The sequence below is a fragment of the Mauremys mutica genome, chromosome 3 (assembly GCF_020497125.1).
Source record: "Mauremys mutica isolate MM-2020 ecotype Southern chromosome 3, ASM2049712v1, whole genome shotgun sequence".
Classification (NCBI taxonomy): Eukaryota; Metazoa; Chordata; order Testudines; family Geoemydidae; genus Mauremys; species Mauremys mutica.
Genome location: NC_059074.1, coordinates 49388354 through 49403009, shown reverse-complemented (window position 1 = coordinate 49403009; position 14656 = coordinate 49388354). Strand labels below are relative to the sequence as shown.

General features: G+C 42.0%; 1 protein-coding gene across 1 annotated transcript in view; it reads right to left on the bottom strand.

Annotated features, from left to right (window-relative positions):
• PRIM2 (DNA primase subunit 2) overlaps positions 1-14656 on the bottom strand; it is a 271221-nt gene that overhangs the window by 95122 nt on the left and 161443 nt on the right. The window contains exon 8 of the mRNA XM_045008402.1: positions 7708-7775. Coding sequence (XP_044864337.1) covers positions 7708-7775 — 68 coding nt within the window. The remainder of the gene's footprint in view (positions 1-7707; positions 7776-14656) is intronic.

Here is a 14656-nt window from a genome sequence, read left to right as displayed (position 1 = left end):
TACACCTAATGAGAGACTGAAGAATCACTTTTTCAAAATCTGCTTCAAGATCTGATGCAGATGTGATGGCTTAATGTTGAGTTAAATGACAGAGGACAAAGTAGCAGCCCTACAAATGTCAATATGGGAATGTCCCTCAAAAATGCCACTGAGGTAGTTTGAGCCTTTGTTGAATGGGCCAAAAGTCTCTGTGGAGGAGAGATGTTTGCTACCTTGTTCACCGTTGTGATGCTGGAAGTAATCCATTTGGAAACTGTTTGCACAGAAATTGTCAGCATTCTTTCTGTCAGCATAAAAGACAGAGAGCTGAGAAGATAACCTGAAGGGCCCAGTCCTAGTCAGACAGAAGGCCAAAGTTCACCTTACATCCAAAGTACGAAGCCAATTGTCTTTTCTATTCGAGTGTGACTTTAGAGAATAAAAGTCAGGTCCAAAGAGCAGGCCGTCGATCTTGTCTCCTTCAACTTTTCCAGCAACTCATCCATCTTTTTCTTGCTTTAAGGGAACTGTGTTTTGGCTTCTGGGTAACAAGTAAGGTATTGCAGAAACAGTTTTGAGGCTAGCTTGGTGGATCTAAGTACTGGAATGACCACAAGATTTGCGGATTCTCTGCCCCATTCTTTGCAGTTTGCCCTAATTAAGTATCCTCAGTGTGGCTCCCTGGGACCCTGATCACAAGTTTCCTCAGCTGAATGGCAAGAGCCAGTGGTCTGGCAGAAGAGCCCGAGGCGTCAAACAAAGCCCTGGGAGCGTGCTTTGCCACATTTTGACCCTCCAATAGAATTACATTTTCCTTCTGTCATCTGCCAGATTCTGCACAAACATTCCCATCTTTTCCATAAGTGGAATTGATGGCAGGCCATAACAGCTTGATAATTTGTCGCTGTGACAAGGTTCACTCACCACTGTGGTGCCTCCTATTGGTTGTTTTGAAAATTAGCACTACATGGTAGTGCGCCTTCTTCAGATGGTGCCTCACTGCCGTCACTTTCGTTCCAGGACCTGTGCCACTCCCAGGACTGTGGCATCCTCTTCAGTGACGCTGCCCTCCGGCTGTGCCACACTCTGTGTTTCCCCCCTTCTGGGGGACCTGCAATCTCTATCCAGCCACTTCCCTCAGTGGCAACTGCAATCCATTATCCCGGGGCCGCTTCCCATGCAGCTACAGCACCCTTTTCTTCACTTACCTCAGAGTCTTAGCCTGCAGGCCCTAGCAACCAGCCAGGAGCTCTCTCTAGCTTCCCCAGTCCCTGTTTGCAGCATTGCTCTGTCCAGGGTGCTGGCAGTTCTCTGAGCCCTCCGGAGACAGAGTCCTTCCTCCCTGAGCTCCCAGCAGTTAACTAACCTCCTCTGTCCCGCAGCTCCCTTTTTATATGGGCCTGCTTGGCCCTGATTGGCTGCTCCCTTCAGCCCTTCTCTGATTGGCTGCCTCCCTAGGGCTGCTTTTAATCCTTTTTCTGCCAGTGAGGGGCAGCCACCCCACCTCAATCACCTTAATTCCAAGAGAGAAAGAAGAGAACATCTTTCTCCCTAGGGAAGCAGCCTTCTTCCCTTCTCCATCAGCTGGAGTAGAATGTGCTTGTCCAGATCTCAACCTGCTACTGGCTGTAGCCATCATCATCATCAAATTAAATATGGGGTGTGTGTGAAAATATGAAAAAACTTCCAAGGATATCTGACATAATTTGTCTGCCTTCTTGGAAATAGGCTTGCAAGAGGTAGAAGTGGATCAAACAGTCTTAGCATGGTGCAGCTAAGCAAGAATTAATAACAACATCCTACTCCCTCAAAATAGCCCCACAAATTCTGAACATCAGATGGGAGGTTTCCTCCATGGCTACTGAATGTAAGTAAGTTCAACATGGACGCCGTGCAATCCATGAGGTTGTGGAACTGCAGAGTGTCCTCACAAGGGGAAGAAAAAGCAGCCACTCTAACTTGCTCACTTGATAGATCTGGATTATAATCTGTATCAGTTTTCAAAAAGAGGAGCTATCTTCCCTTTCAGACACATTGTCAGGCGCTCCTGTTTGAGATGCAGATGGATCTAGTGGAACCAAATCCAAGGACTTGATCATTGCCAGATCCTTACAGATGAAACATCACCTCTCCATTCATAAGGAGAACAACTGAACATTTCCTCTAGTGGTGACACTCAGGAAAGCCATGGAGCCCAGAACTGCCAATCTCCCCAGCAACTGGGATCTGAGAACATTGCAGGAGGAGGAGAAAAAGGAGGGAAGAACTGGGAGCAAACAGGTTTCTTTATTCTTTTTCTTTTCTCCTCTAATCACAGATGTGGCCTCAAATCTGGAATGAAGCATGCCTGAGACAGCATGGGACCTAGACGGTGGAGAGAGAAATAAATGGACAGAAAGCTCTTTGCTGAGACCCTGCAGGAGTCTTAGGAAGAGGCGGTATAAATGAATCAGGAGAAAAACTAAACCTCTTCCGCTCTTCTCCTTTCTTCAGGTGAAGCCAACACAGATCTCTGAAACTGATGAAACCTGTGTCTTCCTCCAGACTCTCTGTATCTCAGTCAGAGAAGAGGAATGCTTAGAAGCCAAATGATGTACATCAGTCACCAAAGTAAAAGCTCTCTTTGGATCCAAAGATGGACCTGGAACCAAAACAGAGATTGAAGCCAGAGACAAAAACCTGGATGGCACAGGATCCGATGAAATACTCAGGTCCGTGAAGCTGAAACTGTAACAGGGCTAAGTTTCAGAGCCACAGAGACCCTATCAGAATCAGACTGATCTCACAAACCTGATGTATAGGATCTCACTTTGTTCTTCCTTGCCTTCTTTTCCAGAACCAACACAGCTAGAGCAAACAATGAGGTTCTTGGTTTCATAGCAGGCAGTAACTTTTTCAATCAACAGTGTCTTTGAAGCCCTGAATCCTGAGTAGCAGAATCCAGGAATTGGACCAAACAGAGGTTCTGATATCCTTGGACCTTTAAGCTGCTTTGACTTTCTGGAGGAAGTCACTGGATCCAAGACTGGTCTCTTGGGCTTTGGATCCAACAAGTGCCTGGAACCCACAAGTTTAGCCTCAAGTACCTCCTTAAGGAAAAGGAGCTGCAATCTGCTCTGCCTCTTCTTGCAAGCTCTAGGCTTGAAAGTCCAGCAGATGGAACACTCAGATAGAAAGTGGCCCTCTTCCATGCACTTCAGGCACCTAATATGGTCTTCCAATGCCAAGAGGATAGCTGGGCATGAAAACATGTCTTTTGAATCCCGGCTTCTTTTTCGTCTTCAGTTCAGCCATAACCCGAAATCAAGCTACTAACTTAACTATATTTATCACTGAACTATAAACTATTCTAAACAACTATCAAGACAGCGAGAATGGAGAAAAACCCAGATCCAAATAGCCTGGAGCAGTTCACTTCCATCTGACACAATGGTTGCAAAGAACTGAGGCAGTAGAGGGCACAGCACCCCTTATATGGGGTCACTCTTAGAATGTTTGGTGATGCGGGTGTGGGGGTGCAAGTGCTGTAACAAACACTGCTTGGAGAAAGTGTCCCATTAGACACACAGAGACTGAACTTTCTGAAGAAACACTGACTCATGAAGAAGGTCCCTGAAAAGGGTCAGGAAAGGTGGGTGGGAGAAGAGGATGGACAGGAATTGGATATAGTATCCCAGTCACATAGTGCTTGGGAGCTACTTGTCTGTTGTTACAGATTCCCAGGCTTTGAAGAAGTGGAACAATCTATCCCCAGAAGGAGGAGAGATAGCAGAAAGATTGTTCATGACTGCATTGATATGCTCAAGGGAAATGTCAAATATATTGCATTCCCACAACTGAGGGCAGGCTGGTTGATTTGAGTTGGCGCTAAAGGACCGCCTTCTCTGTGACTTGTGCCTCCTCCTCTAAAAGTCATTATGCCCCAACGGGTTTTCAGGCTGCTGAGAGTATTGTTGTTGCAGGGTCTCGTACTGCTCTCTCTCAGGGGCAGGGGTAAAGGCCTTCAACAAACAGAGCGTAGCATGGGAGTTTTTAAATGAGTGCAAAGTTTTGTCAGAGAAGAAAAATTTACCATCCAAAGGGACGTCCTCTATGGTTCGATGGATGTTAGGGGCTATGCTGGAGTTTTGTAATTACAAGGTTTTCCTCATTGTTATTGCAGGGGTCATTATCCTGGAAGACGCATCTGTGACACTGAGTGCTGACTGGAGCAATGTGTGGCCACAAAGTGGCGTTCTGCAAGGAAAACTCTAAACTCCTCCCTTACCCCCTACAAGAAACCTACTCCCTTTCTTCAGGTAGCTTGTCAGTAAACTTGGACACTGCACCCCAGTTTAAAAAGTTATATTTTGATAACAGCACCCACCAGTTAGCTATGCACATGCTGCATTTTTCTCCTCAATAAGTCAAGCACTTGAACTCTCTCTTTGGGATTTGATCTGAAGCTCCTTTGATGTGATTTCTCACTGGCAGCAGTGACCATGAGGTAGTTGGGGTCAAAGGGGATTAAAAGCACTCAAAGCCTTGATCGGGACATTATATTGTCTGTCTGTGTACTTGGCTGTCAGCACTAAGGAGGCTGGCATGTGCCACAAGGTCTTTGCCAGTTCCAAAACAGCCTCATATATAGGGAAAGCTAGCCTCCCAGGGACTGTCATCTGAAGAACGTCCAAAAACCTTGAGAATGTTCTCTTGTACAAGCTCAGCTTGACTGCCCAATGCTGCTGACACCCTCCTCAGTAGGTCTTGATAAAATTTTAAATCCTCCAGAACTGGAGATGAGGAATCTGAGGCCATGGAATTAACTGGTGAGGGCGACGACAAGATAACAGGGGCCCGTGTGTCCTCTTGTAGTAGAATGCGCTCCTTTGGCAATGGTTCATCCTGCAGAACTGGTTTCTCAGGGTGACTGGGTGCTGAGTATCTGAATGGGCCTCAAAGATATGAGAACAGTCTGGTGACCTTCTGCTCAAGTGTACCAGCGATCAAGACCTGGAAGAGTGGGAGATACACCAAGAGTTACAAAAAGGCCACTAAGGAAACATGCAGGGAATAGGCAACCAGTAGGAACCAGGCCAGGATGATCTATCTCTGCTATATGAAAGGTCCTGTTCTTGGTACCAATGCTTTCCTTCAGGAGCTGGTCTAAGACTCGCTAGACCGACTGCACCTAGGAAAGGATGGTGAAGAGGAGGGAGACTCTGAACTCAATTGCCAGGCAGCATCCGAATGGTCAGTAGGGAATAGGGATGCTAGCCCTGAAGTGGCCACTTGGCATTCTGATTTATCTCTGGCCCATTGAGAAGAGGTCAATATTGGTGCTGATGCCAATAAAGTAGCTGGTACTGCAAATGCACCTCAAGATGTGGAGGGACTTGGTACCAAGCAATACATTGTTGTTGGTGCAAAAATGTAAGTCACAGTCAGTACCCAGCCTAAGGATTGTGGCAATACGGAAGCCACAAATAGTCTTCAGTATTGAAGACTGAATCAAAGTCACATCTTTGCAGTTTCTCTTAGCTGGACTCAACAGTGGTGCTGTTGAGAGTGTCTCTAGCAGATCCATAGATCTGGATGAGCCAAGAACAGGAGGAGGTGCCTCTAGTACAAAGGACTCCAGCACCACAGGGGAGACAAGGGTGCAGAGACAAAGCAAATCCTTTGCTGTCTCATAAGCTTGTGGAGTCATTGCTGGTAATAATGCCGGTGCCAGAACCATTTTCCTTGGTATTGGACTCAATGTCCATCCCAGAGACAGTACCAGAATCAATGGTAAGGTACCAATATGTTCCTGCCACAGTACTGGGAAAGACATGGTCAACTGCCAGTTCCACCTTGAGTGACTGAGGAGTTCCAGTGATGTTCAGTGTCCTTCTTCAAAGCTCCAGTCTTTTTTATGGGTCCTCTTTCAGGACATTTCCTTCTCCAAAGAGAAGAGTCCAAGTCCAGGGTCTGTCAGAAATCACTGAACCCTCTGTAGCAACCCAAGAGATAGGAAGAGCAGCTGAGGTGGGTGTCATCACCTGCTCCATGAGGGATTGCTTACGGTGCAGATCTCTGAAAATCTTCATCCTTTTCCTTGAAAGGACAGCAGATACCTCTCTTTAACAGGTCCCTCACTAAGACACAAAAGGCAATGCAGAGTAGGTACCTCACACGGTAAACAGTGCTTAAAGCCAGGTGAGCATATGTCACCAGAGCTTCGCACAGAAAACTAATTAACTGAAACAAATAAAGCAGTAAGGTAAACTAGCTATTGTGTACTAAGCACTATCTAACTATTAACAGGAAAAGGAGGCAGAGAAGTAACTCATTGACTGCACAGTCTAAAACAACCATGAGGTAAATCACCTGAGGAACTATGACTCAGGCCATAGGTGGTGCAAAGGAAGTGAGGAGGGTAGGAATGGTGCTACCCTTATGCAGACTCACAAGGGGCCATGAGCAGACTTGAGGCACGTGCATCACCCAGACCAGACAGGTACTGTTACAAAAAGTTTGGTGGCTTCAGCGCACTTGGCACTCACACACCTGACTGGAATACATGTTCGCAGCCACTCAAAGAAGAACTATAAAAATTACACATATCAATGGTGTTAATTTACAGCATACCACTAATGTCCAACTCACACAATTGACACATTTTTAACAGATATGTTTTCTAATTCTTTTCTCTCAAATATGATTTAACCCTTATATACATACATATGCACAATTATTAACTTCTTTTTCAAATACAATTTGCATTGAAACCCAACAAGATATGAAATTGCTTCTGATTGTCCTGATGTTAATAAAAGCCAAAAGTTCATTTTACAGATATCCACACAAATAAAAGGTACATGGCAGTAATATATTCATTTTTAAAGTCATCATAAAATGTCACACTTCTGTCTGTGAAGTGTCATGCTTTCCTATGGCACTATATATTAATGGGAGGGGAAGAAGTGGCATTACACACACATCTATGTGAAACCGTACACATCACTAGCTATGTGAATCTCCTTTTTGTGGCTATTCCCTCCAAGAGCCAAATTGCCCCTTCCAAAAAGGCAGAAAAGTAGCTGAGTCACCTAAAAAAGGCAAGGACTGATTCTATGGCTAAAATGAAAAACATAAGAAGAAAAGCTGGGAGTGAAAATTAAGAAAAGGTAGGAGCTCAGTTAGGAACACTATCTCCTGTTCTCCTTATACAGGAAGCAGGATGATTTGACTACTTGTTCCTGGATGAGTCCAAAGGGCCATACTACTGGTTCACAGTTTAGAGCTGCCTCCATAATCCATTCACCAGTGGACTCATTCACTAGTGATGGATTACAAGATATGTTCTTCCTGGATAATACAAATAATAAAATAAGTTAATGCTCTGGATGCCATAATTTTGAATTTGCTGACTTTTGTACATGAAGAATCTGAATAATAATTTTACATTTAGTCATTTAAAAGAACCTACAAGAGAAAAAGTGGTTTTGGTAACAGCTATGGAACCTTTTTCGTTCGCTGTTCTTGTAAAGGCAATGTCACATACTTGGCTCAAAATAAATGTTTACATTTCCTTCATGAAATTGTACATTTTCCTATCAATATAGTATTGAAACGAAAAGAAAATATTTTCTTTCAGTTTTTCCACTTTCACCCATCAATACAGATCTGAAGAAGTTTGAATATTACAGATATAATTCTCTTAACTTTATGGATGAATAAATTTATGTTTCTTATTCATGTTACCTGAGGTGATTAAGCAAAGGCTGCAGTCTCTCATCAGATTGTACAGCAGGCAGTGATCGTGCTGTCAGCTAGAAGAAAACAAGATTTCAGTTAACAAAATCTCGTAATTAGAGAATGTGATAATGTAGCAGCAATGATATAAGAAATTGTTTAAATTATATATTTTTTTCTTAGGGTAGCACGGGACAAGATACACTTTCTCCATATATCTGATAACATGACAAAATACAGTACTTCTAAAACTGTAGTAAACTTAAATATTTATCCATAAATTAATGGAGTTACATATTTAAAAATGCATTTGATTTTAATTTTATTTTAATTAAATAGCAAGACTAGTGTCTGAGAGTTTTATGTTTACTTTTAATAAAGCATATTTAAATTAGAGGGCAGTAATGTTCAACATAGATGCCCCATGGAATATAAATAACAAAACAAAATATAAATAAAAATAGACTTGTAGCCAATCTGAGATTTATAAATATAAATATTTTGTGGTTCTTCACAAAGGTATATGAAGATTGATACACTAGCATGCCTCTGTTTAAATCATGGCATGTTACTTTGTCCTGTAAACTTTCCATCTCATCTGTTTAGCATAACTATTTAAGGATGCATAATTATTTAACTCCTTTTAGGAGGATTATCAGTTGACCTCTGCAAATTCTACAAGTACCTGTCTCATTGGAAGACTGGAAAAACGTGCATTAGTAAACTAATATGATGTGGTTTGAGCATTGGCCTGCTAAACCCAGGGTTGTGAGTTCAATCCTTGAGGGGGCGATTTAGGGATCTGGGGCAAAAATCTGTCTGGGGATTGGTCCTGCTTTGAAACAGGGAGTTGGACTAGATGACCTCCTGAGGTCCCTTCCAACCCTGATATTCTATGATTCTATTTCCATTTTAATATATACAGTGTGAATTGGAAGCAGTCTAGCAGTTTTCATAGACTTACAGAGTCCACTCAGGATATCTACTGTAACCCAAAGACTCACATCCAAGGAGTCTAACTGCTTCAAAATACAGTCTGCATTTGGATGGCACAGTGGAAGAGTGTATGTAGTAGAGTCCTGGAGCTAGCACACAAAAAGGACGCTCTCTAACTTTATATCTGCTGAAACAGGAAAGCAGGGAGGGAAGAAGTCTAATATGATTGCCCTTGAAACATGCTGCTTATAACACCTGACAGACAAGGCAGAAAAACTTTAAATGCGAGAATTGATACAAAGAAAATAGGGGTTATCTGGTGGCAGAATAATTTATTATGTTTTTCCTTTAAATGTGAATCAAATTCTATTCTTATAGTCAAACTTTATGGGCTGTGGTTGTTAGCTGTGACACAGAATCCAAACAAATTAAAGATTTCTACATATTTCACTTTATGAAATTTATAATATTAAGTTAATTATAAAAAAATGTTTAAAATCTATACACAAACAACAATTCTACAACTCACAAAAACAAAAACAAAGAGGAGGGGTTTTTTACAATAAAGAAAACTTAGAACTAAGATCATGAGGTCTTAGCAATTTGGCGTGACTTTCTATAATGCTGTCAACAGGGGGTCAAAAACAACGTTTGACCATTTTAGGAATAGCAGCACAATGAACAATACAACATCATCACTGAAATATTTAGTAAGGACATTTTATCAGTGTTTATCACTGAAAATGTAACTCTAAATCTAAACGGACTGATTATAACTTCAGTAGCATAAAACTTTCACCTTCATTAGTGACTTAGAGAATACCTAATAATTTCTTGTTGACAATATTCCATAAAACTGGTAAAAATTTATTTGCAAACCGTATTCTTACTTTATGTAAAGAAAAATAAATCACCATGTCCTATTAATCTTAAATAACCCTACATACACAAAGCGCTGTATTTATTTGTCACTATTTCAGAAAAATCCTGTGGATCTTGTATTTTACTAGGCTACATTCAGATTTAAACGGTGGTTTATTATACTATGCATTAATTTACAAATTTCTTCAGGCAGAAAACCCAAACATTTTGTCTTCATAGCATCAAACAGTAAAATGTTTTACAAAGCAGTCATTTTATACTAGTGCCATCCCTTTAATTTACATAAACTAATACTGCTGATAGTTATATTTTTATTTTAGAAAGCGGAAATTATATTCATGAAGAGAACTGAACCTTTTAGAATGTTAATAAAATGGATTATTAAATAAAATAACTGATTTTGATTTTGTAACACCTACTTCTCTTTTTATTTAATATTTAAAAGATACAAAAAATAAAATTATAATCAAAAACAAGTTTATAGAAAATGCTAGAGAAGTTTGGTATTGTTTATTTTAAATGACTAATACATCTTCATATGAAAGCAACTTCCAGTAAATCTACATAATATGTTTGCTCATATCCTCAAAAATTGTGTTCCATTTGTTCAGAAATACTTCTGTAACAGGTATAGTGGTTTAGTGAAGCCAAATTACATAATGCAAAGCAGCAAAATCAGAAAGATGCACCAATGTGTTTGATATAACGCAAAATTTTAGTAAATATTATGTATTCATACAAACATGTATGAACACAAATATACTTGAGCTCCTAAAATGAACAAATTAGTTGAACTTGCCCTTCTGATTTTATGAAATTCCTTAAGCGGAGTGCCCTCTTCTCCAGCTTTTTGGTTAACATATGACATACAACAGACATGCTAAACGTTTGTATGACATTTTTCAGGTAAGAAATTTCTTTCTGTTGCACAGCTTCACTCCTCATTTATCGCTAATAGGAAGTAGCAAGCAAGCAATCACAGACAGAGGGGAAAAGTTTCGCAGAGTGTTGATTTTTATTGTAGTAGAATAGGCAGGAAAGGAAGCTCCTTCAATATAAAGCAAGGATTTATGGGGGAACCAACCCATTATACCTTCCTAACAATGCCAGCGTACAGGAATGAAAACTTACTTTTTCATCAATTATCCTGAGGCACTTCTGTGAACAGTTTCCCAGATGTCTAGCATGCAATCTGGTGCAGTATTTTAACACCTTCCCTGCAGCAACAATGACACTCTAAGACCTTGGCATTTTGGATAGGAAGAGATGAACAGGGTACAATTGGCATCGTACTCCATCTGCTTTAAATACACCACTACCTCACTATAACACTAATTTGGATATAATGTGGTAAAGCAGTGCTCCGGGGGGGGGGGGAGGGCGCGGGACTGCACACTCTGGTGGATCAAAGCAAGTTTAATATAACACGGTTTCACCTATAACGTGGTAAGATTTTTTGGCTCCCAAAGACAGCGTTATATCGAGGTAGAGGTGTATATCTTTAGAGCACTAGGAATGTCCATTTATATTAAAACCTTCAATAGGAATGTTAAGGGATAAAACAAAATTATGGGAGAAATATTTCCCAGGAATTATGGAAAGAGGAACTTTCTGGACCTGTAAGAGTAGCTTTTTCCTCACAAAAGCAGCAGAGTCATTCTTGTATAGATGGGGGAACTGCTTCCAAAACCTGCCTTTCAGCGATAATGGAGACTAGAAATACCTGCCAAAGGCTTGTCCTCTCTGTTATCCTGATTAAACTTGCATCTGATGATATGCAAATAGAGAGTTCTATGTACCCACCTACTGAATGTTCATAAGGCTGATACCCTTTGCAAATCTTTACCATCATAGTAAAATTATGGCCAGAGCCATGCCAATTTTGATCCATGAGTGAGCAATTCTCTGCATTAGGTTCAAACACACTTCATGGTTTTGAACAAGTGATGGGTATGAATCCTTTCCAGCAGTTGTCCAGTATTAATGGGTATGTTTCTCTAGCCAGGGCAACGACTGGCATGTTGTCTGGATGTGTAAATTGTGGAGCCCTGCATTGCTGTTACTACCTACCATTTCTTAAGACTCTCAGTATGGAGGGTTGATCTTTTTGTCTTTATCATGCTGAGAATTTTGTTGCTTTGGGGAAAATTTTACCTAGGTTTCTTTGGAAGCTTCTGTTTCTTCCCTCTGTTAAGATTATAGTTCCTTAGAAATAACCTGGGTTGGCATGGTGGCTTTAACAGTAAGGATTAGGGCCTCTCAGCAATCCCAGCTACTAACTTCTCTAATATTTCCCCATATAGCTCTAATATTTCACCAAAAATTGTGTCAATCTGGATGCACAAGATATCTCTCTCAGATGAATAATTGCTATTCATGGGTGTTACTTGGCCTCCCTGTAGGTACAAAGGTAAAAGCTGTTGCTCTTGTTACACATCACATCAAGGGTTTGATCAGGACAGAAATATCTCACTTTAAACAAGGATCTTACCTCCAAGACAAGCCACTTGGTAGCTACTAAGTAGGCTTTCCTTACATAAAACCTTTGTTCTGAATGGTTATAGCAAAGGCTTTAAAATTGCTGTGCAGTATCATCCCTGTGTGACTGTATTTCACTATGAAGGTGGAGCTACTGCTTCAGCAATCTAAAGCTCCCAAAACGTATGAAAACTCTGTTTTGATAGAAAATTTTAATTTAATATTTAATATTTTAATAAAAAATCCTCATTTGGATCTACTGATGTTCTCACAGGCGGTGTCCATAGGAAACTGTCTATCCAGTAGTGCCTGAAGGAAAGCTATTTTATTAATATTAATCAATTCCTTGTGAACCACTGACATCCTCTCTTGGAAAAGTCCTCCAGCTTTTAAAGGTTTTTTGAGGGGGAGGTTTATGTGTGGCACTTTCCAAGGCGGTTTGAAGGGGAGAGGTAACATGCTGGCCTGGGGACCACTCAACCCAGAAATACTGAGACAAATATTTCAATTGTGGAAACAGCTTGCTAAGTGACCCTGGGAGCCTAATAGATGACTGTCTGCTCCCCCAGGCTGGCTAGCACACGTACTACAGGAACCACCTAGTACCACTCAAGGCTTTTCTACAGTAAATCTAGAGTCATTTTGAACAGTGAAGTGATTTTTCCACTTACTCCTTTACAATCCCATGATGGTGCAGTTTCATGAGGAGTGGACACCTCATGTGACTCTGCTCTCATCACAGACTGCTTGAAGTGCTCACCCCATTTTAATGTGGAATCAGATGGGGAGCTTGGGAGGAGTGGAGAGAGATACCCTTTCGGCATCTGAGCCCCTTTCCCTGGCAGAACAAGGTTCCTTAGGCTGACAGGCAGGCGGGCATAATTCCAATTCCACTGCTATCTGAGGTAGGGCTTCCCAGGAGTGACAGGCTTCTCTGCATGCCCAGAAATTATGCAGTGCTGGGAAAGGAGCAGTGAATTCAATACAGAATGCTGTCAGAGCCTCTGTACATTCCTGTAGCTGAAGCAGGGGGGAAAAGTAGGAACTGGGGGCAAAGGAGACGGGGCTTAAACAAAACTGTTCATTAACTGCTGTGTTGCGAAGAGGATGCCTTTTTAGGACCTGAAAGTCTCAGGGGTTTGCAAGAGTTACCCTTAAGTATCAGAATGGAATGCTAAAATGTATTATACTCTTCAGCCACTAGGTGGCACTATGTGTAAAATACCTTATTTAAGCTAACCTCAGCCATTCCCAACAGTATATTAAAGGATCTTCTGATGAACACATTTGGTGTATATCTTGCTCAGAAGAAAGCTCTGTAGTAAGTCTGTGTTTGATACAGGAGCATGGCATGGTGTCAGAAACTGAAGGAACAAAGCAACAAAGTTTGCATTATCTCATCCCTAGTGAGGAGGGCTTTAAACTAGGTTTACCGGGGGAAGGAGACCAAAGCCCCGAGGTAAGTGGGATACCGGGAGGAAGCACAAGCAGGAGACTACAAGAGGGGAGGACTCCTGTCTCAGACCGAGAAAGCGGGACAATCGGCGGGTTATCTTAAGTGCCTATACACAAATGCAAGAAGCCTGGGGAACAAGCAGGGAGAACTAGAAGTCCTGGCACAGTCAGGGAATTATGATGTAATTGGAATAACAGAGACTTGGTGGGATAACTCACATGATTGGAGTACTTCACAGACAAGGTCAGCTCCCAGACAGCTGCACTCTGCAGCACGGTATGGGGAGGAGGTGACCAGCTCTCTGTGGAGAAAGAAGTAGTTCGGGGCTATTTAGGAAAGCTGGACGAGCACAAGTCCATGGGGCCGGATGCGCTGCATTCGAGGGTGCTAAAAGAGTTGGCCGATGAGATTGCAGAGCCATTGGCCATTATCTTTGAAAAATCATGGCAATTGGGGGAGGTCCTGGATGACTGGAAAAAAGCTAATGTAGTGCCCATCTTTAAAAAAGGGAAGAAGGAAGATCCAGGGAACTACAGGCCAGTCAGTCTCACCTCAGTCCCTGGAAAAATCATGGAACAGGTCCTCAAGGAATCAATCCTGAACCACTTAAAGGAGGGGAAAGTGATCAGGAACAGTCAGCATGGATTCACCAAGGGCAAGTCATGCCTGACTAACCTAATTGCCTTCTATGACGAAATAACCGGCTCTGTGGATGAGGGGAAAGCAGTGGATGTACTATTTCTGGACTTTAGCAAAGCTTTTGATACAGTCTCCCACAGTATTCTTGCCAGCAAGTTAAAGAAGTATGGGCTGGATGAATGGACGGTAAGGTGGATAGAAAACTGGCTAGATGGTCGGGCTCAACGGATAGTGATCAATGGTTCCATGTCTAGTTGGCAGCCGGTATCAAGTGGAGTGCCCCAAGGGTCGGTGCTGGGGCCGGTTTTATTCAATATCTTCATTAACGATCTGGAGGATGGTGTGGACTGCACCCTTAGCAAGTTTGCAGATGACACTAAACTGGGAGGAGTGGTTGATACGCTGGAGGGTAGGGCTAGGATACAGAGGGACCTAGACAAATTAGAGGATTGGGCCAAAAGAAATATGATGAGGTTCAACAAGGACAAGTGCAGAGTCCTGCACTTAGGACGGAAGAATCCCATGCACTGCTACAGACTAGGGACCGAATGGCTGGGCAGCAGTTCT